Genomic DNA, 26,160 nt, shown 5'->3' on the forward strand with positions numbered 1-26,160 from the left:
TACACAAGCCTCATGTGCACATAACAAGCAGGATGGAAATGCTGTCTTATATGCAGCCATTTTCACTTCTTTTTCATTCTTGGCAACATGCCACATGCTACCTGTTCCTTTCTATCAGCACTTGCACATGTTAAGCTTTTTCCATCAGTTTTCCCATCTTTAGTAAATATTCCACCAAGATATATACATCAATTGATTTACTCCAATTTCCACCATTTAAGTATAATTTGAAGTCTTTCATTTCCCTATGATTGATGCATTTCCCTTGATCTTTGATGCATTATGTCATGGTTCCGACAGATGAAACTCTTCAAAGAACTTCGAGGCATTGTTTACCTTAAAGAATCTTTATTGGAGAAGCATAACATTGGCACTAACATAATCAAAGCCAAAAACTAAATCCCCCCCCCTTGAGCACATAGTATCAAAGCACAATTCCCTCCTCCAATTAACAGTCATAAATCACATTCCCCAATTCCGTGGGCTTTCCCTCCAACTCTCCAGCCCGCCAATTCTTATCATCTCTTATTTCAACAACCTTGGTTCTCATGCTAGGTTCAGTGTTATTATGTCTAGCTGACCTCTCATGCACATCCCCCCCTCCCCAGCATCATCTAACTCTAAAAGCGAAAAGAAGAAAATGGCTACATCCCCATCTGTTGTCAAAGCAAAAACATCCGATGTTAGCAGTGTTGACACATTAATTTTCAGATCTCTTCTTCTCGTTGCATTATGCAGCCTGTCCAACACTTGCTGCAATTCATTTAGACACTCAACCAGCGATGTGGCATCACCTGCATGTAAAATTACATGTATAGGCATGCCTCTAACCAACACAGCTCTTCATCATCACATTCTTTAATTATTTTTAGTTATTCCCTTACAACTGAACATGTCGCTAAGCTTTCCATTGACTGTCACCTGCTTTATTTCTATTGCATATCACTTTTATTGCATTCTGCAAGAAACTTTCAGTTCTATACTTGTGCAAAATGTTCAACGATCAAAACATATTCACTGCTTGCTTTCTCAGATGTAAACATTTCTTTACTACCTTCTGAAGAGTGAAATGTGGTCTGGATATTCTGTCCGGCTTAAACCTAAATTGTACTTCACAGATTTTGTTCACTGTCATCACTTACATCTTTTTCATCAGAGTTCTAACAAATGTCTTTCCAGGCACTTTTAAACTAATCCCCCTGTAGTTTAGGTAATTCACTTTTGCTGCCATTTCTTTTTAGAGTGGAACAATATTAACATACTTCTAATCATCACCCACACATGAACTCTTCACACACATTAAATAAGTCACATAACCACTATGCAAAAGCAAATTGACATCCATATTTCTCCAATAACATTTGTGTATCTCAGCAATGACAGCCACTGATGTGCGATTGATATAGTTAAATATTATTATTCAAATTTATCCCATATCATTTCATCGCTGTTATTTTTAATACCAGTCACTCTATCAGAGAGTTGTTTCTCCTTTTGCTAGCTTCCCAGATGGTGCTTATTCTTTTCAAAAACATTCTGCATCTCCTCTGTCCCTTTTAATTCTAACTATTCCTTCTTCTTTTTGACTACGTTGTTTGCAATTAATCTTTTCTCTCTATTTCATATACAATATCCTTGTTTTTTTGCTAAACCATCCTCTTATAAGTATTTTGTCATCTACAGTTTCTTTGCTTCATCATATTACCTAGCATCCATTTTCATATCTCCCATTATCACAATTCCACACAGTTCTATGGCACTCTATAATCTGCTTATTTTCAATCTCTTCCAAACAGCCATCATATCTTCTTTTCTTATTTGCATATTCCATTGACTATCCGGGGAGATAATCTGTTCTCTAGTTCTTTTTCCATAAATAAGTCATAGTTTTTCTTCTCTCAGTGTTCCTACTCCCACTCTAATTTCTTTCACTCTTTTTCCCTTTTCTTCCATGCCCCCTTTTTCCTCCCAAGATGCACTTTTTGCTTTATGAAATAGCAATTTGTCCCACGTTCCAAACTACTCTTTCTCCTTCATTAATTTTCTCAGTCTTTAATCCTAAACAATCAAATTGTGCTTTTAAATTACTCCCTTTTCCACATATGGTTGTGAAACAAGCCTTTATGGACCAGTAATTAGAATGAAGAGAGAAAAATCAGTAAATATACTATAAAACTAAACAATTGGTGCTTTGATGGGTCTATTATAACAGAAAGGGGCATTATGACATCATGGAGATTGAAGATTCCATAATGTTGTTAATGTTGTTAGATAGAGATGTTAACACAAGCAGGTGGATAAGTAAGACAGGAATCCGGGACCATGAAAATCACGTTTATCCATCCATAATTCCCATGCCTACAGCACCAGGAGGCGGGGGATGAAGGTTATACAGACTACAGATCTGGTGAATCAGCTCCTATGGAGCTGGTTTCAAACAGCCCAGTAAGTTATAAAACCAGAATTCCCACCAACTCACCTACTGATAAAGTGTGTATTTTAATATGATTGGGAATGACCAATTTACAGTTTTTGTCATGGATCAAAAAACCTTATTTTGCTTTTTGTTTTGATTGATGAATCCTAAACTTATACTAATTGAGAACTTGATATCCGAATCCCGAAGTCTGTTCACCACTGCAGTAAGTCATTTCTGCACCAAATCAGAGCTAATCAAATACTTATTTTCCACAGAGAAACCATTACACTCCTGTTGCAATTTGCAGAATACCAAGCCCAGAGGTTATTTCAACATCTTTCCAATAACCGCCTACTGCAATTGATTCCATGTTGGAGATGCTTTTTCAGGTGGGAACCTCTAGGACAGGGGTGTCAAACTCAATTTCATTGAGGGCTGAATCAGCATTGCGGTTGCCCTCTGGGGGCTGGGTGGATGTGGCCAGGGTGGGTGCGGCCTACTGGGTGGGCATGGCCAGCTCTACATTGTTCACGTCAAGGGGGCCTGTGGGGGCCTGGACAGGAGTGGGACAGATCTGAGGGTCTCTGGCAGAAGGAGGTGGCACCAGGGCAAGTGCCAAGGCATGGTCCACTTGAGGAACCTCACCGTTCCTCTCAGGCCATGTGGGGGGGGGGGGGCTGGATAGTGGTGCGGGCTGCCCGGAGCCCTGGGCAGCAGAGGTCAAATGCCCAACCTGGCCCTCGAGCACCCGCGGCATCAAGCCCAGCCCCACTTCCCCAAGGGGGCGCCCAGCTGCACTTACCTATTCCTCAAGGCTGCTGCTGCTGTGCTTGCTCTCCTTAGCCAGGTTACTCATGATGGGTACCAGGGTAAAGTCAGAGGGAGGCCCATTCCATCTCCATGGGAGAAGACCCGGCTTTGTATCCAAAGCTTCCTAAGCAATAGGATGGGAAATCCCAGGATAGGCCAGGAGGAGGGGGCAAGGGGATGGTAAAAGGGCAGCAGGACCGGACTAAGGCAGGACTTCCCTCAGACCCTCCTGTTAAGTTCTCGAGTTAATGGCGGAAGAAGGGCACGCATTCTGTATCCAACAACTGTTTATCTTTCTGCTGCTCACTCCAACACAACTCAGAGGCTCGCAGGCCTCTCTCACATTAAATAGATCCCCGGGCAAAACGGTTACAATAGAAAATGACGCGCTTTCACGCCTTGCGCATGCGCGCAGGCTGGCGCCGCTTAGTCTGGTCCCGGGCAGCTTTCAACAGCCCGGGACCATAGCAACGTCCCGAGCCTGCTTTTGCAGGCTCAGGACACAACACCCCTTCCCCCCGGATAAAACTTAACCAATCTATACAGATATAGATATAAGTGACCTCCCTGAAGGGACATGGTATTTTACCCAGCATTGAAATGCATGGACTGTGGATGTTATTACATTATCACACTTCTGTATGGTACCGTGCTAACGTTTTGGAAATACATGCCTAACACACACAATTCCAAATCTACCATGCAGTAGGTATATCTGCCTTAGTTTCCCTTAGCTTGACAGCAACTTCACATATTCTTTAAGGTATTTAGGAGGGTGTTTAATCCGCTGCGACCTCCTTGGATCTTGGGAACACCCTTGATTTTCGTGTCGGGTTACCCCCTCTTTGTTGCCCTGGGGGTCCCCGTGACCTGGGTTCTGGTGCCTGGTCTGCTTGCTCGCCCACCGGGCTTGGCAGACCAGGACTTTGTCCCTCCCCATACCTGGTTGATCTGCCTGAGTGTAGGCTGTCTGGACCCTCTGAGTCCCACCCAGTATTTTGTGGGTTTGTGGTATTCTCCAGGTCCACAATAGATCCATCTTGGGAACACAATCCCTCACTCCCAAACCCAGTAGATGGGTTGTCTGGGGTCTCTGAGGTGCCCCAATACCCTAATTCCCCCCATTCAGTGCCGGAGGTACCAGAATCAGGATTTGCCTCTCTGACTACCCCCTTTTTTTACTGATTTCCTTCTGGGAGCAATTGCAGCATTTGGCCAGTTTCTTTGAGTGGATGCCAGTTCTTTAGTAGGGTTTGGGTTGTTTGGATGCTCCCGGTTAGTCTCCCTGTCTGGAGTGCTGTATTGAGTTTGTGAATAGTGTGGGTACCCCCTGGGTGACTCCTTGGCTGGAGTAAGTAGTGGTGTGTGCCTTGTTCCTTGTTCCCATGAATTCCTGTTGGGCACACTTGCGGAACCTTGGGAGGGGCCTTCCCCTGCCTCTTCATTTACCCCCGGTTGCTGACAACGACCTTCCCTTTGCATACTATAACCCCCTTCCCCCCAGAGAAAACCCAGGAGTGGAAGAGGAAGAGTTCAGTCTCGTACGCAGCTGATCAATGTGCTGCCGGAGAACGCGGCCGTCGTCCAAGGACACCTCGTAAGACAGCGGTCGAGACCTTGCAGACCACAGCTGGAATCCAAAGATGACCGGGCCCATAGTTCTGGGTCCAAACCAGAGAGCCCACTTGCAAACACCTTGGTGCCCGTGGCTGTGACACCATAGGTGCCACCCTGTCAGGATGCAACCTGTCAAGTTTAGTTATCAGTCTGCGACCCCAGCGGAGTTCTGCTGGGCTCTTCCCAGTGGAAGTACAAGGTGTGGTGCAGTGTGCAAGAAGAAAATCTGCCAACCTGTGATGCCAGTCACTGTAAGTCAGTTTCTTGAGGGTGTCCTTGGTGGTGCGCACCATTCATTCAGCCATACCGTTGGTGGAAGGGTGGAAAGGGGCTGAAGTCACATGACAGATCATGTTGGCCTGCAGGAAAGCCTGGAACTCAGAAGAAGTGAATTGAGGACTGTTATCTGAAACCAGAACATCTGGAAGGCCGTGTACTGCAAAAATTCCTCTCAATACCTGGATGGTCCTGGCAGTAGTAATAGAGGAAACAGGAACAACTTCCAGCCACTTTGAATGGCTATTAACAAGGACCAAGAAGAATTGCCCCTGAAAGGGCCCAGCATAATCTATATGCATTCTGGACCAAGGTGAATGTGTTTCCTCCCACCTATGCACAGGGGCCTGAGGCATTTCTGGCCGTGAGCACTGGCACAAGTGACATCCGTGCACCTGGGCCTCCATATCCTTGTCTAACCCAGGCCACCATAGATGGCTGCACGCAAGTGCTTTCATCCTGACAATGCCAGGATGACCCTCATGCAGAGAGACCAAGATTCTAGGTCTCAGTGAGGTAGGAATAACTACTCTGCTGTCCCACAACAGGCAACCCTTAAAGGTGGATAACTCATACTTCTTGAGCCAGAAGCTTTGGAACTCAGCACCTGGACTTCTCTCAGGCCATCCAGACAAAACCCATGAAAGCACATGTGTAAGAGTGAGGTCTGTGGCTGTTTCTGCAGCCACATCCCTGGCATTTAGGGGAGATTCAGGCAACTCCTGAATGGAAAGAATATCGATGGCAGGAGCAGGGTCTGCTTTTACCAGTTTCAGAGTTAGTCTGCTTAGGCCATCAGTGTGGCCCATTTCCTTACCAGGTTTGTGAATCAAAGAATAATCATATGCTGACAGAAAATAGACCATCTCAGCATTCTAGGAGAAATAATATGAGGGGTTTGTTTGTTGTTGTAAACAACCCCAACAGGGGCTTATGGTCTGTGTAGACCGTGAAATGTCGGCCATATAAAAAATCATGGAATTTCTTAACTCCTGCTACTATGGCCAATGCTTCCCTGTCTATTTGAGCGTAATTATGCTCAGCAGAAGATAGAGTCCTGGAGTAATACGCTACAGGAACCTGAGTTCCATCAGTCCTCAAATGGCTAAGTACAGCTCCCACCCCGTAAGGAGATGCATCACAAGCGATGCAGACAGGCAATTTTTCATTGAAATGTGCAAGCGCATCATTGGAGGTAGGCAAGGCCTTGACCTCATTGAAGCTCTTTTTGTGGACTTTAGACCACTGCCAAACTGTCTGCTTGTCTATAAGCCTATGTAGTGGTTCTGCCACAGCAGCTTTGTGAGGTAGGAAAGCGTTGTAGAAATTCAAGAGACCTAGAAAAGCCTGCAGTTCACTTGGGGCTAGGAGCCTGCAGTATACCCTTCAATTTAGATGCAGCAGGGTGAATACCTTGGGCATCTATTCGAATCCCAAGAAATCTGTAGAAGTGACTCCTATCTTACACTTGTCTTTTTTTAATTTTAGGCCTGCTCTTTGGAAACGAAGCAAAACAGCCCTCAATCTCTCTGCTAAATTCTGAGTGGATTCTCCAGCAATAAGGACATCATCAAAATAGGGGCAAACTCCAGGGATACCCCTAAGTGTACTCTCCATGATACTTTGGAATATTTCAGGGGCTACATTTACTCCAAATTGCAGTCTCTTGACCTTGAATGCAACCCTATGAGTTACAATAGTCTGTGCTTCAGCAGCTGCTTCATCAACAGGTAACTGTTGATATGCCTGTGCCAGATCGAGCTTTGCAAAAACTCGCCCCCCTTTGAGGAAGGCCAATATATGTCTGACTACAGGTACGGGGTATGCGTGCTGTTGCAGTGCCTTGTTTAGTGTGCACTTGTAGTCTGCACATATGCGTATGTCCCCATTAGCCTTGAGAGGCGTGACTATGGGGGTTTCCCATGGACTTGAATCTACAGGTTCTGAAATACCTTGCTGGATCAATTTATTCAACTCAGCATCAATTTTACCTTTTAATGCAAAAGGTACTCTCCTAGCTTTAACCCTAATGGGTGTGATGGTGGGGTCAAGTCTCAAAGAAACTGGAGGCCCCTTGTAGAACCCAAACTGTGGACTAAACACATCTGCAAACTCCTCGCAAACTTCTGCTAGGCCCAATGTTTGCAAATTTTGCAGCCAGGTAACCTGGATTCCCAAGGCCTCAAACCAATCGAGTCCTATAAGACTCGTCCGTTCACCCCCAACAACCAACACATCCAATGGACCTTCAAAATCCTTGTGCTGCACTGTAAGGGTGGCCTCCCCCTTTACACACACCTTGGAATTTTGAAAATCTGTTAAGATTATGTTGGATGGCTTAAGTTTGGCCTGGAACCCACTGCTATTGCAAATCTTCCTAAATGTATGAATGGAAATAATTGAAAGAGTGGACCCAGTGTCCAGCTCCATGGCCAAAGGAACCCCTTGCAACCTCACCTTGAGTGACAGCTTCTTTTTAAGTGGTTTGTCTGTGCCTGTTCTGCAAATGCTTCTGCGCGATGCGCAGAAACCCACCCTATTTTGGCTGGGGACCCTGGTACCTTTCAGACGCAATTCTTCTCGAGATTGTGTCTTCTGACGACCCAGACAGACGGATGCTATGTGGCCTTGCCTTCCACACGCTCTGCAGATGGTGGAATGGAACCTGCAGTTGGCTCTCTTATGGCGACCTCCACACCCGAAGCATTTGGACGCAGCTGGAGCTTTTTCTTTGCTTTCCTTCTGTTTCCTTTCCGTGGACTGGTAAAGCCGATCCACCTCTTCTTCAGTATCTTTCTCCAATCCTTCTTGGACTCCCTCATGGTGCACGGAAACTGCTTCTGGACTGTTCCTGATGGGCCACATGTTCTTGACCACCCCACCTGCTGCCTCTTTAGCCATTACCTCTCTCAAAGCATCTTGAACGAAATATCTTCTTTTGCAAAGAGTCTCTGTTGCAAGTCTCTGTTCCTTAAACCGCATACAAAACGGTCTCTCAGCCTTTCTTCTAAATCTTTAAATTCACAGGGTTTGGCTGCTCTTCTCAAGGCTGCAATGAATTCCTTGGCTGATTCACCTGCTCTCTGATCCCTCTGTTCAAACGTGTGTCTCCACGCAATGACAGACATCTTGGGCTGGAAATGTTCTTTTAATAGCTTTTTTAAGTCTATATACGTTACAGACTCTAGAGGAGCAGGGGCCGCCAAATTTTCCGCAATTTCAAACGCGTCCTGATCACAGACACACAACAAAGTTGCGGCCTTCAAGCCATCTTCTCTAACTTGATCCACCCTGAAGTAATTTTCTACTCTGGCAACATAGGACTCCCATCTCTCTGGGTGAGCAACGTTGAATTCGGACAACCGTCCTATCTTCGCCATCCTTGCTTCTATGTTTAGGAAGGGGTCTATCAGCCAGCTTACCTCCAGTGACGCTGTACTGGCAGGCCAGATGCTGAATTTAACGCCGTCTTCCTTTCCTCAAGGACTCCTTGGGTAAGTCTTACAAGTTTTCTTCTTTTAGCTTGGAAGCCATCCCATCCTCGTCGCCAGTGTTAAGTCCTCAAGTTAATGGCGGAAGAAGGGCACGCATTCTGTATCCAACAACTGTTTATTCTTCTGCTGCTCACTCCAACACAACTCAGAGGCTCGCAGGCCTCTCTCACATTAAATAGATCCCCGGGCAAAAAGGTTACAATAGAAAATGGCGCGCTTTCGCGCCTTGCGCATGCGTGCAGGCTGGCACCGCTTAGTCTGGTCCCGGGCAGCTTGCAACAGCCCGGGACTATAGCAACATCCCGAGCCTGCTTTTGCAGGCTCAGAACACAACATCTCCCTCTCCTTCTTTCCTTCTTTCTTTTCTTCCTTCCTAAGTACAGAGTGGTGGGAAAATATTTGAGATGAGGGAGGGAGAAAAACAGGCAAGAAATGCAGCCAGGGCCAGGGCCAAGGCAGCGGGGCTCGTTCCCTCTGTTTCCAGGATGGCTTCGCGGACCACATGAAATCACTTCGCGGGCCACATCTGGCCCCTGAGCCTTGTGTTTGATATGTCTGCTCTAGGAACAAGTTAAACATCTAGAGTGGGGAGGATAATAAGTACAGAAGGGAAAGAATATACAGCTGTATCTAAAAAGGACTCACTTTGCCAAAGATATTCATTGCTCACTGAATTGTTGCAAATTTGATTGCCAGTTATTAAATCTGTTATTTTTAAAAGTTCTCCTTGCATTCCATTAAAAAGCACTTAAATTAATGTACCATTCAAATAGTTAAAACACTTTTATTTTTTTATATGGATAAACAGCCAAACGCTGATAAGCAACAGGCAAAACAACAGCTAAAAAAACTGGCTAGAAGATTTTTACATACTATTAATAGGGGCAACATGATAAATTTCGAACATCCTTGCACAAAAATAAACTCAGCTGGGGGACTCCATCACTCGAACTGCCTTTTCTTTGGAACTGAACTGCCTTTAAATACAGCTGTTTGGGTAAATTGATAAAAAACAGTGATGAGGATTTCAAATACATATCATTTGCACTGAAGTGAAACTTGGCTTTAGTTGTACTTTTTCTGCTCCTATTCAGGATGCTTCCATAAAGATTTCTGAAACAAACTTTCCAAGTCATGGTTTGATTTTACAGTATAACAGTTTTGGCATGTTTTCCTATTTGATCCAATGAAGAATGAAAGCTCAGCTCACAGCACTCCAAGAAAAGGATCAAAGAGAGAGAGAAGATGCTAATCAGAAGAATCGCCCTACAAATCAGCCAAGGGAAGATGGTACAGGGAGAACATCAGGGCCTTCTAAGTCTATTTACGGCTTGTTTGACAATGACGGGCGGCTAGATGTCTTTAATATGCGGAAGCTGGTCTATGAGAGAGGTAAAGTCAGAGTTTTATATTTGTCATTTCTGTGGTGAGAAGGTCCCAGTAGACACCAAAAAAGCAGAGCTGGTTCTGACCAATGTCAGCGGAAAGCTTTTCTTCTTTCTTTAGTGTGAGAGATAGGAGGGGAGGAATGATCCAATGAATCCAATATTACATACCGTAGTTGACCACAGATCTTAAAACAGAAGATTAAACTCAGGAAAGTGTGGGTGCCTCAGAGATATATCAAATCACAAATCCTTATTAGCTCTAATTAGCATGATGTGTTATGGAAATTTTAGTTCAAGGCATCTGGAGGACATCAGCTAAAACCCTCAATCTGATAGATATTAGAATAATTTACATCACTTTGTTGAAGTCAGGGGTGTTGCTATCATTATGGAGGGAGGGGAAACTAGAGCAGTCCTTCTTGGCCTTGCTTTACAAAGCATTGTGTGGGTTGGAACAGTATGCAAAAGAAGACCTTGCTTGAGACTAAAACAACAGGCAGTCGTTGCATCAAACTTCCCAGTTACACAGATAGTCTTTTACTTACAGCCATCCGTTTACTGACTATTCAAAGTTACAACAGCACTGAAAAAAGTGACCTATGACCATTTTCCACACTTACAACTGTGGCAGCATCCCAATGGTCACATGATCAACTGGTTGGCAACTGGTTCATATTTGTGATGGTTACGGTGTTCACGCAATTTTGTGACCTTCTGACAAGCAAAGTCAATGGGGGAAGCCAGATTCATTTAACAAGCATATTACTAACTTAACAACTGTAGTGATTCACTTAACAACTGTGACAAGAAAGGTCATAAAATGAGGCAAAACTCACAACGTCTTGCTTAGTAACCAAAACGTTGGGCTCAACTGTGTTTGTAAGTTGAGGAGTACTCTCAACCTCTGTTTCCATGGAAGAACTTTACCCAATTAGCTGCTGTCTAGGTGTGCTGGGACTAGGGTCACCCACGTTCGTAGCCAGTGTGGCCTAGGCATTTGGAGAGCTATAGCCCTTATGCATCCAGAGAGGATCCCTGGAAGAAGCCAACTGGAGTATTAGAGTCTAGAACTGGGCAGATAAAACACCTTGTAAGATATTTGCTGGTTCCTTAAAATGCTGCAGGCTATGCTAAGATTAGTTTGGAAAAAAACAGTATGAGCTAGCAAGCTGTTTCCTATTCTCAAGTGAGAAACCATGCTTAGCATACCTTGTATGATTATTCCTTGAATGCTAAATAACCCCTGAATAAGCAGTTTTGCTTTGTAATTTAAAATACATTCACAGACTACAGGGATTCCAACAGGAAAGCACGATCAAAGTCTAAAATCAGCTGTGATCCATAATTTTAGCTGGCTTTCAGAATTACAACCCAGATTGGGTATTTAGAAATGCAGAGAAAACTTCTCCGGTGTCAACTTGGTCATAAAAATAGCTGTGTTGCAAATGTCCAAGTGGCCATCAAAGGATGAGAAAGAAATACCAGCCCTTGCCTGAAATTCTGCAGTCAAGATAGAGCTATCAAAGATATATCCTTGTGCTTCCCTGCAGCAAAGGCTCTTGTATTTTGCTAGTTCAATCTGTAGCCCAGCTGCCCCAAGAACATCGGTAACACAATGACCAAATGTCCCCAACGTCATATATTTGGGTGGTGATCAACCTGTAATCACTCATACCCTGATATGTGACTTGATTTCTTTTGTCTAAACAAGTAGGTGGACGGGAGAACTAAGATCAATGTACCAGCAGGATGAATTTTCACAGATGGTAGAAATGAAGTCAAGGGTGTTGGAAACCAAATGTATTCGTTCCTGCAGAAAACAGATTTGTTTTCCAAGCAGAGGAAGCAGCAAAACAGAAAGGTTTTAAGCATAGTTTGGAAACTGTGTAATGAAGATGGGGCACAGATCTGGAATTAATGAAAAAGTTCTGTGCCAGGGTAATCTATTTGGCAGAAAGTCTCAGTACAAGCTGTGTAAACAGTATTTTGCAATTTCATCAGCTGAAGACAACTCTTTGAAACCAGCTTTCAAAGTATCGGATACTGCACCACATCCTCTGGCAGCTAGGAAGAGGGAAATTTGGAGCAAAAAGTACTCTGTTCTCCTTGGTTCCCCCTTCCCCCCCCCATCAGTATTTTTCAATATCTTCAGTAGGATGTGGGGCATAATTACAGTTAGTCTTTGACTTACAACAGTTCATTTAGTGGCTCTTCAAAGTTACAACGGCCATGAAAAAAGTGACTTATGACCATTTTTCACAGTTACAACCTTGGCAGCATCCCCCATGATCATGTCATCAAAATTCAGACACTTGGCAGCTGGCTCATACTTATGACCATTGATGTGTCCCAAGGTCATGTGATCACCTTTTGCCAAGCAAAGTCAATGGCAAATCCTGATTGACTTAACAACCGGGTTACTAACTTATCAACTGCAGTGATTCACTTAACAACTGTGGCAAGAAAGGTTGTAAAATTGGGCAAAACTCACTAAACAACTGTCTCACTTAACAACAGAATTTTTGGGCTCAGTTGTGGTCATAGGTCAAGGAATACCTGTACATGTCCCAGGGAATATCTGTCTGTCTGTCTATCTATCTATCTATCTATCTATCTATCTATCTATCTATCTATCTATCTATCTATCTATCTATCTATCTATCATCAATCTATCATCAATCTCTCAAGGAACACATCCCAGTGAAAGAAAAATCACCTGGAAGTTCCTATTTGGTGTGTACCCTGAGAAATCCACAACTGAAGAGAGGAAGGAGCTGGATCGGCAAATGGCTTCCCAGTATCAATGGATGAAGCATTCATGGAAACAGCGCTTCCCCTGGGCTGCCACCATGAGGACCCAGTGTGACTGTAAGTGCTGCTTCTCCAGTTAGTTTTATGTCCTCTTAGGTTCCTCCTACTGGGTGGAGAAACAGAGCTCCGCCTTTTAAAGGGCTCCTGCCCGGACAATGAAGTGATCCTACTGTTCCATTATGCCTGCAGTTGAACTTTCCTTGGCCATCCAGAAACACAATGAAGATCAGAGGGAAATGGAAGCAGCCAATCCACCTACAGATATCTACAGTGAGGTGAGGAATAAAGCAGAAAGCATGTTTCTTGAAAATAAGAGGAGCCACTAGAAAACTGGCTGTACACTGCCTTTTATAATTTTGTCTGTTGGTTTGGTCCATATCTCAGCTGCTTGCTGTTTTCTTTTTAAAGCTAGACATGTGCATATTTTCCACTTACCACTGAATGCCTATAACCAGTCAGCAGTCCTATACAATTAGAGGTTTCCATGCCAAATATTGATGAACTTGTCAATCAAGGCCAAATTCAGAGGCCAAGGTCTCTGAAAAGTCAAAGTTAGCATTTCTGAGGGGGGGGGGAGAAAAGTTCAGGAGTCATAAGAGCCAAGTTAGCCTACCCCTGTCCCAGATCTACACTACCCTTCCAAGAAAGCCACATGGATCCCCCCAGGGTCAGTTTTTAAAATGTTCACAAAGGACAAAAGCTCTGAAGTATTGGCAGTTCACTTCAGCATATAAAAGACCTCACTTTCTACCCCCAGACAAAAAAATGCATCTAATTTGCTGGGTAGTGTTACCCCTTTATAAGATCACCTTTCCCAGTCAAAAACTTTAGTTATGTTGGCTACGGCTTCCATAATCTCCAGCCAGAATGACCAACTTGGGGAGACTGATGAGAGTTACATCCATTGCATTAGTAAGCCATCTGGCTGAGAAATCTTTGCCTAACAATAAGGAATCCTTAAAATGCAAAGAGGTTAATATGCACTTATCCCCTCATTATTACTTGTGGTAACCAAAACAAATGCATGACTTGCTTTAAATCTTTCCAAAATCCCCACCAGGCAAGTCTTCAGTGTTTGTTTGTGATGTTTTATGTGTGAGAATGAATGGACGTATATAGGTGGTCCTTGACCTACAACTACAACTGACCCTAAAATTTATGTTGCTAAGTGAGAAATTTGTTAAGTGAACTTTGCCCCATTTTATAACTTTTCTGGCCACAGTTCCAGTGGTGGGATTCAGCCAGTTCGCACCACTTCGGCAGAACTGGTAGCTAATTTTTTGTTGCCCAGGCCCAGAATGGACTTCCGGAAGCGGCATCCATACAGAGAACCGGTTGTTTACCTATTTGAATGCCACCACTGCACAGTTCTTAAGTGAATCACTATAATTGTTAAGTTAGTAATGTGATTGTTAAGCGAATCTGGCTTCTCCATTAGATTTGCTTATCAGAAGCTTGCAAAGGTTGATCCCATCACCCTGGGACATTGCAAACGTCATAAAACGAGTCAGCTGCCAAGCGTCTGAATTTTGATCACTGTGACTATAAGGATGCTGCAACGGTTGTAAGTGTGAAAAACGGTCATAAGTCACTTTTTTCAGTATTCTTGTAACTTTGAATGGTCACTAAACTAACTGTTGTTAAGTCAAGGACTACCTGTAGATACACCTGTGGCCTTTATGCTTTTTTTTTATGTCTGAATGGATGTATATGAATCAGTGTGGAGTTTGTTTGGCAGCAAGAATGAGAATAGGTGATGGTCAAGGGGCAAAAGTTTTGCAACCTCGTAAAGGTTAAGCATAAGAGAATGGGCACAAAAACCATCCCATTTGCATGAAACATAAAAACATGGGAGGTTAATTTAGCTCATTTTGTCCACTGTTGTTGATACCAACTGAGAGATGGTCTCCCAGTCAGGATGTTACCTACTGATAATGCTGGGTTTGAACCTAAGGTTTGCAATGCGTGTGCTCAGTCACTAAGCCTAAACTAATATTCTGTCTTTCCCCAGAATAGTGCATCCTTCCAATACGTTAATGAACAACAGTTCCAAAAGGCACTGAGAGACATTGATGCTGACATTCCCCGGACTGACCGACACCGGACTTTCTTCCAGTGAGAACATCTCCTTCCTCAGCCGCAGCTAAGCTAAAACAGAAAGCTGTTTGCCAGGCCCATTTTGCAAACTCTCCGTTTTCAGGCTGAGTTGCTATTTGAAAATACCCAGCCTGTTTTGCCAGACCCAGACAAGAAGAACATTTATAAACAACTGGTGAATTGAATAACTGACAGGTTTCATTGGGCTTGACAGATCAAAATTTGTGCAGGGTTAAGTGGGAATATCTATCAAATCCTACTTGATTAAAATATGGGCATATCAGAAACACAAAAGCATTATCTTGAAGAATATTTGCATTTTTACTGCAAACTGATTTGATTACCTATCCCTTTCAGAAAATGCAGAATCTTTTTACTGTGCTTTTATTTGCTGAAATTTATCCTGCATTCTACTTTGGAGAAAACAAAATTACTCAAAACTGAAGTCTTACAGCCAAGACAGATTCAGTATAGGTGATCTAAAGTCGTATTTCCTGACCGTGTTTTTTTTTTTAATTAAAAGCAATTATAGTGTGATCTACTCTTGCTCATGGCAGGGTATCTAGAGATAATCGGATGCTTAATTTTCCTACTCCTGTACCTTCTAATATAGTTACTAGTTTTCTGAATAGAGGCCACTTAAAAGAGTTAAACACCCCTGCCTTAAACAACCACTGCTTTAATCAAATTGGTTTTCCTGGTCTCCAAAATGCTTTATTGCTTTTTTAAAGGACAGCCTCAGTTTATCTGTGCCAAAAACTACCACAACAAAACAAGGACAAGCTTGAAGTTGCTTAGTTACCTTCCGGCAGAATCCTGAGCAAACGTTGATTTATATTTCTACTTAGATTCTAAGTATTATTTATACATGTATGCAGAAACACACATGCCCACTGTATAATCTGCAAACTCTGTGCAAACCCATGTCTTTTCTTATTTGGAGATGAATGATCTGTCCCTGCCACTGTAGCTAGCACCTGTGACTTTCCCCTCTCTCTTTACAGACGTGAAGGGCTAGTGAAGCTGCTTTACCTCCGAGATATTCTCATCACGTTTGCAGCCTTTCACCAAGGTGAGGAAACCACGGCACAATGTACTTCCAGGAACTGCAGCTGGCAGCATCAGTTTGCGGCCTATTTTTTCCCTATTCTCTCCACCCACCTCCCCCTCTTTCTATTCCTGACACATAACAGTTCCACCATTCATCATTTATATGGGCCTCTCAATGTGCCAAATACTTTCCAGTTCAAAGTATTTTTCAAATAGATGCAGGCAAGGCTTTTCTTAAGGAGGTCTAAAGAAGGAACAGATCTGTCCTCCAGAGGTATCTGCTGAATATTGTGCTAAACATTCCCATATTTCACACAGAGCTGGCTAGATGTTGCATAATGCAGGATGCGCAAAAGCCTATCTCTGTCTCTCCCCACGCAGGGCTGGCTCCATCACTGAGCAGAGTGTGCCAGCCACCTTAGGCTACACGTGCTTGTAGAGTAAGCAAGGCAATCTATGCATGCTTTCTAAAATGCAGTAGCTGCGGCTCTCAGTGCTGGGAAGGACACCAATCTAATCAGCTAATCCGTTAATGTACTGGTTAAATTTGGGTAGGTGGGTGGGTGGGCCTCAAGCAGCAAATTGTCTTAGGCTAGCTCTATTCCCTACCCATAAACTTCTGAAGCAGTTGCTTCATTTCTGTTCTTTCCTCTTAGATCAAGGGGGGGGGCAACCTTGACCATTTTAACACCTGTGGAACCAGGGGAAAGGCTGGCCATAAAGAAAGAAGGTGATGTCAGGCCCCAAGAAAGGCACATAAAATTACTTCTGAGCAGTTTCCTTTATTGCACTTCACCTGTAGACAAAAATCTTGCCAAATTAAAAGCAATTATTTGCCACATTAAAGATATACTCAAAATGAGTAGGGAGGAGGAGCCTTCATTTTCTTTCTCCCAACCAAACTATCTAAACTTCACTGTCTCTTTGCCCTCTGAAATGCAGCCCCTCCCTTCTGGGAATCCAGACTACATTTCACCACAGGTAAGGATACTCTGGAATCAAGTTCAACTTTTGGTGACTGCCTTTGTGCACATTTCACGGCTGTGTTATGTAACTGCTTTGCCATCACCCTCTTCCCAGATGTTTTTCCATTTCTCAGTCTAGCCAATGACAGCGGAATTCCACAGTGGCTCCCTGCTTAGCTTTCCAAAGCTACAAAGTGGTCTGAAGCTAAATTCTGAATGAGTGGTCATGAATATTCCTTCCCCTTCTTCCCTCTTTCTGCTTTGTTCTCTCCTAATTCTTAGAGATTGGATACTGCCGGGGGATGCATTACTTTGCTAGCCGCTTCTTAGAGACCCTGGACAGTGAGACAGAGGCATTTTGGTGCTTTGTAGGATACATGCGACGGTCTGCATGGGGCTTCACCACCACGGGTGTCCGTCGGAAGATACGTGAGTGGATGGAAAATAGAGGGGTGGAAACAGATGTAACCTTTACAAAGCAGCTTTACTGATTGGAAACACTCTGGCTGATGCAATCACTATGCCTTCTCTTCAGCAAAACATTCAAGGGAAGGAGAGGAGGATGCTTCTTGCAAGTTTGCAGAAGAAATGAATTGTGGAAAATGGCCATTGGCTGATATTTTGGCTGCAAAACCACCTAGGAAACTTCCCCACTGAAGAGTTAAAATGCTCTTTATCTATTCTGGAATATTGGCTTAAGATGATAACAGGGTAAAACGTGTTGTCCCTCTTGCCATTCCCTATCCTGCTCAGTCATTACATTCACAAAACTTCTCTTTATGAGTGGAGACGCCTAACAGATTTCATTCATCCTAGGCTGCCCCGAGACAGTGTCAAAATTAAAGGGAAAATACAACTCCTATAATGCATGGCTAAGGGTGATTTAAGGTCTTGATATTGATAGCAATATCATGGGGGGGCACAAGAGACAAAGGGTGTTGCCAGGGCTTGTCTGTGCTGTGATTAAGTGAGGAGAGGCCCTAAGACAGGGGTAGGCAACCTTGGTTCTTTTATGACTCATGGACTTCAACTCCCAGAATTCCTGAGCCAGCATGGCTCAGCATGGAAACCTCTCTCTTTCCCCTCAGCATGGCTGACTCAGGAATTCTGGGAGGTGAAGTCCACGAGTCATAAAAGAGCCAAGGTTGCCTACCCCTGCCCTAAGACTTGTCATTGCAAGTCTCAAAATAGGTTTCTTTTTTAAAAACCAAAAGTGAGCACACAAAGAAATCAACATCTATGTGTTGTGGGGGAAAAAATGCATAGCTATGTATACTAAGCCAACCCTGGTAGGTCGTATCTGTATCATCAAAATGAAAAGAAAGACATTTTCACAATGGGAGCAAAAAAACCCACAATCCCTGGTCTAGCCTTGTTTTAACTATAGCTGCCTTTGAGAAGGCAAGAGAAAATCAAGCAGGTAATTTTTGAGCAGGTGGAAGAGAGATTACAAGAGAGAGTGGGAAAGATTATTAGATGTTGAGACACTGGCTGCAGGCATTGACTTGCAATGTATGTTCAGCTTTGGAAAGATAAAATGGTATCTCAGGCAAGGTTGTGTGAATTTAACGATTTAAAAAAAAATCTGTGTCAAGAAAATATGAGCTTTGCAACCTGTATAAGTGAACAGACATGCCAAAGGGCTAATGTTTGTTAATGTGTGCCACCTGCCAAGCCTGAATCTCCAATGGAAAAGCAATGGTCAAGAAGCATTGTCCTGGCACAACTGGGCAAGCAAACCCCCTTTACCTGAAGTGTGAGAAATGTAGGCCAATCGGGGTCTTTGTGAGCAACACTCCAGTTCTGAGCCTTCTCTGGGCAGAGAGGTGACATCGAGTCATGCTGAAAAAAAGGATGATCCTCTCTTGTCGTGTCCATACAGAAATCTGCGAGGAACTTCTGAAGCACGTGGACCCCGAGCTCTATGATCACATTGAGAACGTCTCCAAGGAAAAGCTGCTCTTCTGCCTCAGGTAAACATCCATTTCCTTCCATCTGGTATAGCAGGAGCTGACAAACTGCCCTCCACCTGCTTGTAGGGTAGCATTCCCCCCAGTCTTGCGTCTCCAGAAGGCCTATCTACTATTCTCATCATCTCTGGGACTGCCTATGCTAGCAGGATGCAGGATGCAGAAGGTTGCAGCTAGAGGTCACCAAATTTGGCAGCAGAGAAGTTGTAATCTATAACTTGCCTACATGCAATTTAAACAATATATATACAATATATACACACAATATATATACACAACATATATATGCCATATATGTATGTATGTACTGTATGTATGTATGTATGCATGTATGTATGTAACAAAAGTTCTAATTGACACTTCTGGAAGGGAAGGATTTGCACTGAGGAGGTACCTGTCAGTCTTTTTTATTTGGAAGGTACAGTAAAGCATCGCTCAAAAAGTCATTTATTGCTTGCTTAGCAGTGATACTATCAACCTAACAAGGTACATCAGACCAGGAAGTCAATGCCACACAGGTCAAGGAATGCATTCAGAATTTTGCAAGCCTGAACATGTTTCCCCTTCCCACCCTTTATCTCCATGTGAGCTAGGGAGGGGCTTTGTCTGAGATGTTTTCTCAAGTTACTTTTTGGATTTGGGCTCAGACCCTGTTTATCTCACTGTTGCCTTGGTAGCAGCTCTTCCTCTGTCCTCCAAGGCCATTCCTTCTGTCCTCTACAGATACAAAAGTGATTTGCCTCTGCTTCACTCTGAGATATGTAAGAGATGACCAGGCTGAGCCGTGGGGAGGGGTCAAATGCATCGTCAGTCATGAGTCCCTGCGTGCCCAAAAGAGATCTAAGTTCAACCCACCCTGAATTTCTGTGACTCTTATCTATTATCAATTTGCCTGGACCGTTAGTAGTTCAGATTCTTGTAGAGAGCTTAAACTTGTAATAAATATTAATACTCATTTGAACTGGATCTCCTGATTTTCCCAGTACTTGACAGGATATTTTTAACTCCTGTGTAGCCAATAGCCCTGGATTTCCTGGTGGTCTCCTTTCTGAATATGAAGGCAGGCTTAAATTTGCTTCCTGATATTAGACGTGGTTACCTAGTTGCCACCATCTGCTGTAAGACAGCTCATCTGTGTTTCTTAATGCCATAAAAGGCAGATGCCAGCAACTGAGCAGGGTAGAGGTACTATTAGGGCTAGACCACTAGGTATAAATACAAGTTCCCAGGTCCCACACTGCGGAAGGCTCCTAAATCTATTTATTTATTTTTATTTTATTAAATTTATTGACCGCCTATCTTACCAGAAGGTAACTCAGAGCAGTTTATAGTAAAATAAAATCTAGCATGCAGGCTTCTTCTAAACAAATTTAGACGAAGTCCTGTCCTATGTGTTTGCTTTTCCCACAATTGGCCCCTTGGCTTACACACACACACACACACACACACACACACACACACACACACACACACGTCCTTTCTTGCTCTCTCGCTCTTTCTTTCCCATCTGAGTTATACAGTGGGAGGAACATGCTTTGGTCATTCTTTTCACCTATTTAAAATCCTGAAAAACGTTTAATTACAAAAAAGTAACTTTGTTTAAAAAAAAGCATCGCAGAGATAAGCAGCTGTGCAGCCACTATCTTGATTTTTCACATGGAAGATATTAGAACAGAAAGCAGGGGGTGGGGGTGGGGGTGGGGGTCTGGGGAAATGTCTCTGCTGCTTCCTGGCAAAGCAGGATGATCAAAAGGAGCGTGATTGGGGGTGGGGGGGAGAGGGCGGAGTAGAAAAAAAGAAACTGGAGGAGGAAGAAGTATCCAAAATTCCAACAGTTGGGTGTAAGGACCCCCTAATGGGCACCTGGCCTGAGTCTCTTTTAATCAGGCAGAACTACTCTCGTTTGCAAACAGAGGCCTTGGCTCCGTTTGCACGTAAGAATAGCATATCCCAGAAACATTGGTTTGCTGCTGCAGCCCTCATGAGATGGCTTAACCCATTCCAGCCTTAAATTGCCTTCACTGGTCCAGTAAGGGTAGTCCTTGACTTACACCCATTCGTTTAGTGACCGCCCAAAGTTACAACAGCACCGGGGAAAAGTGACTTGCAGCTGTCCTCACACTTACAAGGGATGTAGCATTCGTCACAAATAATTAGGTCCTAGACATGAAAGCCTTGCCCTCTCATTTCAGATCTGACAATTAAACAGTGGAAGAAATACAGTCTGTCCATCCTGAGAGACCTCTTACCTTCTTTGGAACATAATATTCAAAATAAATGCTTGGGTCAAACCCAGCAAGCTTTTCGCAGCAGACATGATTGGCTGAGAAAGCATCTATAGATGGGAAAGTGGGTTGGGGTCTTGGTCAAGGGAGAGGTTAGGACGGCAAGCTCTTTTTCTCGGCTTCTGCCACAGCTCTCCTACCTCCATCTCAGGTGGCTGCTGCTGCTTTTCCAGAAGGACTTAGAACACTCAGATGCTGTGAGAGTCTTGGAAATCAGCGCTTTGGAGTCTGGAAAGATGAACTTTGGTGCCTGGATATGGCGGACACGCAGGGAAGGTGAGCACTTCTCCATGCGGAAGAGAGATCCACATCATCTCAAGCTAGAGCTACCCTAAAGAGCCTGGGTGGTGCAGTGGTTAGAATGCAGTATTCCAGGCAAACTCTGCTCACAGCCAGGAGTTTGATCCTGGCAAGGCTCACGGTTGAGTCAGCCTTCCATCCTTTCCAGGCTGGTAAAAGGAGGATTGTTGGGAGCAATATGCTGAGATTGTACATCGCTCAGAGAGTGCTGTAGTGTAAAGCACTATGGAGCAGTATATAAGTCTAAGTATTATTGCTATTGTTAAATGCTCAGCAACAGGAGCTGAGCTCTCAGATGCCGTTCCAGGAAGCCCAAAGGCACAAAATTAAGTAAGAGGTAAGAGCCTTTGATAGGTTAGGCTGCAAAGAGCCTAAAGAATAAACTATCGCCCTAAGCTGCAATTGCTTATCAAAATTCATCATAGGTAAGTCCTCAACGTACACCTATAATTGAGCCCAGAATTATGGTTGTAAGTCATTGCAGAAGTAAGTCAAGACATCATGTGGATTAGATTCAAAGTTAAAGTGTTTTTTATTATGGTTAAGAAAATGAAAAGAAAACTTGAAAATGTAGTCTAACACACCTGGAGCTCCAGGTTAGGGAGGGCTGATTTGGGACATAATTCAAACATACAGCAGAAAGAAGTGGTGGATCCTTCACGTTCTCAAATTTTAGATGGGAGGGATCATTTTGTAAAAGATAAGAAATGAAGCTTCAAGTTCAAGTCAAAAGATTTGAAGATAAGATTCTTTTAAACCAAGCTTATCCTTAACACTGCTGATACTCCAAGTCGCAAAGAGCTGCTTATGTGCAGGATCATATGTGATACTGGAATGGCATAGACAGGCCACTGTTGTTTTAGCACAAGAGAAAATGTAAGTGGGTTTAGGTCCCACTTATGAGGCCCTCTCACTAGGTAGGACAAGGCAGCTGACTTATAGCAGGACATTTGAGTAAATCCTTAATAGGCAACTCTTATTAATTGTGCTTAAAACATATAAAACCTTTATTTATTTAATTATTTATATAATTTTTAATTTAATGTTTGTTTGTTTGTTTGTTTGTTTAAAGGTCTGTGGAGATTCTCAGCCAGTCATCCAGGCCATGGTTGTTCCAAAGGTGCTTTTTCAAAAGGCAACTGGCCTTCCTTTGTTTTTCCTTGGAGACATTTCACTTCCCATCCAAGAGAACTGAAGAAGCTTCTTGGATGAGAAGTAAAATGTCTTCAAGGGAAAAGAAAGTCCAGATGCCTTTGAAAAAAAGCACCTTTGGGACTTTATTTAAAAGATAGTTTGACCTTCTTTTCAGAGCATGGTTAGTATAGTATTATACTATATTATAGTATATGCCCTAAATATAGTATAGTATACTATAATAGTATATTACACTATAGTATATAGTATACTATATTCAGGGCATAGTTAGTAACAGGCACTCTGTGACATTCAAGTTTTTAGATTTTTGTATGGATAAATCATGTGCCACAAAGACACATAGAAATTTTATTCCCATCTTTGTAATTGGATTATGTATTATGATTGATCAAAGGAATTGATGATAGCTTTCACATCAAACATAACACATAATAATCTCAGATTAAAAAATACCCAAAATGCCCCTATCATTTTGATGACATTTTGATTTTCTGCCTTCAACTAGCTATCTTGGTAAGTAAAAATTGCCTTTGAGTCCACATATGTAGATTTGGGAGCAGGATATTGGTTCCTACTAAATGTTGTAGAACTTTTGCTTTAGCTCTAGAAGCAGACAGAACGTTGCTAGTTTCCTCAAAGGAAAGGTGACCAAGAAACGAAAACCCAGATCCCACTCTTCCCCACTCCCGTGATTGCTACCCACATCTCTTCCTTCCAGATGTCTTCCAAAACTGATCTTAAATCAGGCTCGGTTCAGGAGAAGGTCTTGTCAAACTCATCCTGTTCTCTGTTCATAGGTGTGGCGGCACCAGCTCCTATCACCTCCGTGGATCGGGATGAGATTACGTTTGAAGTGTTACTTTGCATTGCAGTCCTAATCCAGAACCGGAAGCAGCTGCTTCAATACCAGGATGTCAATGACTTTTTCCTATTCACACAAAGGTAGGCAAGTGGCCTGAAAGGGCAGGGTTTCCCCCCCCCCCAACGGATTCGATTTCCTCCAATCAAATTAAAGTTCAGGACCCCTTTTTTGTGCAAAAGGGAAAGTTCGCCAATGCATTTTGGGAGATGTGTAATGCAGAAATCCAGTCCTTATTGGGCCCTTTTGGTGGTGTTTGCAGAAAGTTGAGTACCCCATGCACATTGTGTCAATCACCTACACAACAGTCCTTTAAATAAGGCCAGTGTTACATCCCTTACTCAGACATATCACATTCCAGAATCAGGGTTGACTCCAGCTTTAGCAGCTTCCTAGAGTCACCAAAGTGGTTGTGGTTAGAGTAAATGGGCAGGTGACTCAGGATGCAGGAAGTCCATTTCAAACCATTTCCATTTAAAATCAAAATGAGCAGTCTATGGTCTTGAGCCCATTGTTTATGCGCTGCCATCCCCCACCCCTCGGACATCCTCTCTTATCAGTTACTGCTAAAAATGAACCAGGTGGTTTCCTGCCATTCTGCAGAAAGAGGCACAACCTGTAAGACTCTCCCCAAATAAAGGCATCCCTTAAAAGCCAGGTGCTGTTGTGTAATGGCCCAGGGCAAATCATGCTCACACCAGATCCCATCAGCTGACAAAACTCTTCCATAACCCATCCCTTCTCAGATCTGATCATCTGCTTCCTTCTTTACCTGTGGAACAGCACAACTGGAACATTTTCAAAGAGGAGGGGACAGATGACCAGACCAGACCAGACCAGAAATGAGCTGTTTGGATGGGACATATAAAGCTCAGTACAGTATTAGCCGACAAAGGGAATTGATGTTGATCTTGATGTCACATGGATATCTTGCTTTGGGATCGGATGGCGCTTCCACCTTGTAAGAGCTTGGCTGCAGCTTAGTTTAGGGCAAGGGTCTTCAAACCTGGCCCTTTTATGACTTGTGAACTTCAACTCCCAGAATTCCTCAGCCAGGCACACTGGCTGAGGAATTCTGGGAGTTGAAGTCCACAAATCATAAAAGGGCCAAATTTGAAGACATGTGATTTAGGGCCTGCTTCCAAATAAATCCAGCCAAGGGCACCAGGGGCAAACACAGAAGTCTGGCTAGATGGATCCAGCATTCTGGGAATGCAATAACTATACCGTTCCCTGCAAGGGATGTGATGCAGAATTTTCCTCCACTGTGACCAATGTTGCTTCAATATTCTCACAGGATGCAAGGCAGACTTCAGCTGAACATGCTGCATGGGGATGAGCGGCCATGAACGTCGTGTGCCAGGAAAGCAGGGCTCTGTTCTAGACGCTGACAAGAACATCCTGGTGGGGGGGGTAGGGAAATGAGCTTGAGCACCCTCTGCTGGACGAAATGAGATAACAGCTTCTTGAGAACTACTTCCAATTGAAGTTATAAAACGTAACAAGTTAATATTTTGTCTAGGCCTCTTAATAAGTGAACAAAGAACTTCAGACATCTTTTCACATAAAAATCTGTACCTTACAACACAGTTGGCCCACAGCACAATTTTTATTTGGAGGGATCTCACAGAATTTTCAGCATCTTCAGTGAAATGCAGATTCCAGGCTGCTTTGCAAAAAAAAAGCAAGTTACTTAGTTGTGTTGATATTCAGAATAGAGCTGGAAGGGACCTTGGAGGTCTTCTAGTCCAACCCCCTGCTCAAGCAGAAGATCCTATACAATTTGAGATAAGTGATTGTCCAGTCTCTTCTTAAAAACCTCCAGTGATGAAGCACCTACAATTTCTGAAGACAAGCTGTTCCACTGGTCAATTGTCCTCCCTGTTAGAAAGTTTCTCCTTAATTCCAGGTTGCTTCTTTCCTTGATAGTTTCCATCCATTGTTTCTTGTCTTGCCTTCTGGTGCTTTGGAAAATAAGTTGACTCCCTCAAATACTGGAATACTGCTATCATGTCACCCCTAGTCTAGATTATTATATGCTCAAAATATCTGAGAACGGATTGCTTATGCATGTTGGAGGAAGGTAGGATGTAGTCAGTTTACTTTGTATTGTGCCATAAATGTGCCTTTAGTTGCAAGAAAGATTTTGCTGGTCTATTAGCTACAAAGGGAAAAATACCTCTGGAACTGTTGGACAACCAAGTTCAGGGATAAAAATGGAAACAAAAACAGAAGATTTGGGACCAAATTAAATTAATGTGCCAGGAGATCTGAGATTAGATTATTTTACCATTTAAAAATGTCCCCACTAAACTGACAATTATTGAAAATGAAAAAACGTATGTCAAATACATTGACATTCTCCAATTCTGCCACACTGGTATTAGTTCATAATTCAGCAATTCAATGTTTTAAACTGAGTTGATACATCTTAATATTTGTGGCAGACAACAAATAAAAGATACCAGAAGCTTCAGCTTTTCAAGTATGGTGTACCACAGCACCTCCGCTATCATCAACTGACAAACCCTAAAATCCAAGTGCAGGTTTTTAAAAATACAGGCCTAAAGTATTTGCAAAATGACCAGGATAGAGATACAATCAGCAGGAATGACCTGCATTTGTTAAGAGCACATTTGCTGTGCTTTAGGTGCCTTTTCTTAC

The 26,160-nt window shown here is 43.2% G+C and overlaps 1 protein-coding gene across 2 annotated transcripts; it reads left to right on the plus strand.

The window, feature by feature from the left end:
* The first annotated feature begins 2,293 nt into the window (after positions 1 to 2,293).
* LOC120302353 (TBC1 domain family member 15-like) lies at positions 2,294 to 25,086 on the plus strand. Of its 2 annotated transcripts, XM_039330586.1 has the most exons (12): positions 2,294 to 2,445; positions 2,695 to 2,808; positions 9,809 to 10,008; positions 12,693 to 12,872; positions 13,005 to 13,090; positions 14,827 to 14,930; positions 15,917 to 15,984; positions 17,210 to 17,356; positions 18,810 to 18,900; positions 21,334 to 21,458; positions 23,435 to 23,579; positions 24,794 to 25,086. In XM_039330586.1, the coding sequence occupies exons 1-12, from the start codon at positions 2,381 to 2,383 to the stop codon at positions 24,843 to 24,845; spliced, it is 1,377 nt and encodes a 458-aa protein (XP_039186520.1). In that variant the 5' UTR covers positions 2,294 to 2,380; the 3' UTR covers positions 24,846 to 25,086. The 2 variants fall into 2 exon arrangements, with proteins under 2 accessions (XP_039186520.1, XP_039186521.1); XM_039330587.1 differs by lacking the exon at positions 2,294 to 2,445 and having other exon boundaries at positions 2,776 to 2,808; positions 9,768 to 10,008.
* The last annotated feature ends 1,074 nt before the right edge of the window (positions 25,087 to 26,160 follow it).

The sequence above is a fragment of the Crotalus tigris genome, unplaced genomic scaffold, assembly GCF_016545835.1.
Source record: "Crotalus tigris isolate CLP2741 ecotype Arizona unplaced genomic scaffold, ASM1654583v1 scf7180000024429.2167931701:2281839, whole genome shotgun sequence".
Classification (NCBI taxonomy): Eukaryota; Metazoa; Chordata; class Lepidosauria; order Squamata; family Viperidae; genus Crotalus; species Crotalus tigris.

Excerpts from the sequence above, each read along its gene's own strand:
- LOC120302353 (XM_039330586.1), top strand. The coding sequence starts at position 2,381 with ATGAAGGTTATACAGACTACAGATCTGGTGAATCAGCTCCTATGGAGC. Across the intron at positions 12,873-13,004 it reads CATGAGGACCCAGTGTGACT|TTGAACTTTCCTTGGCCATC; the intron begins GTAAGTGCTGCT and ends TTATGCCTGCAG. Across the intron at positions 15,985-17,209 it reads GTTTGCAGCCTTTCACCAAG|AGATTGGATACTGCCGGGGG; the intron begins GTGAGGAAACCA and ends CCTAATTCTTAG.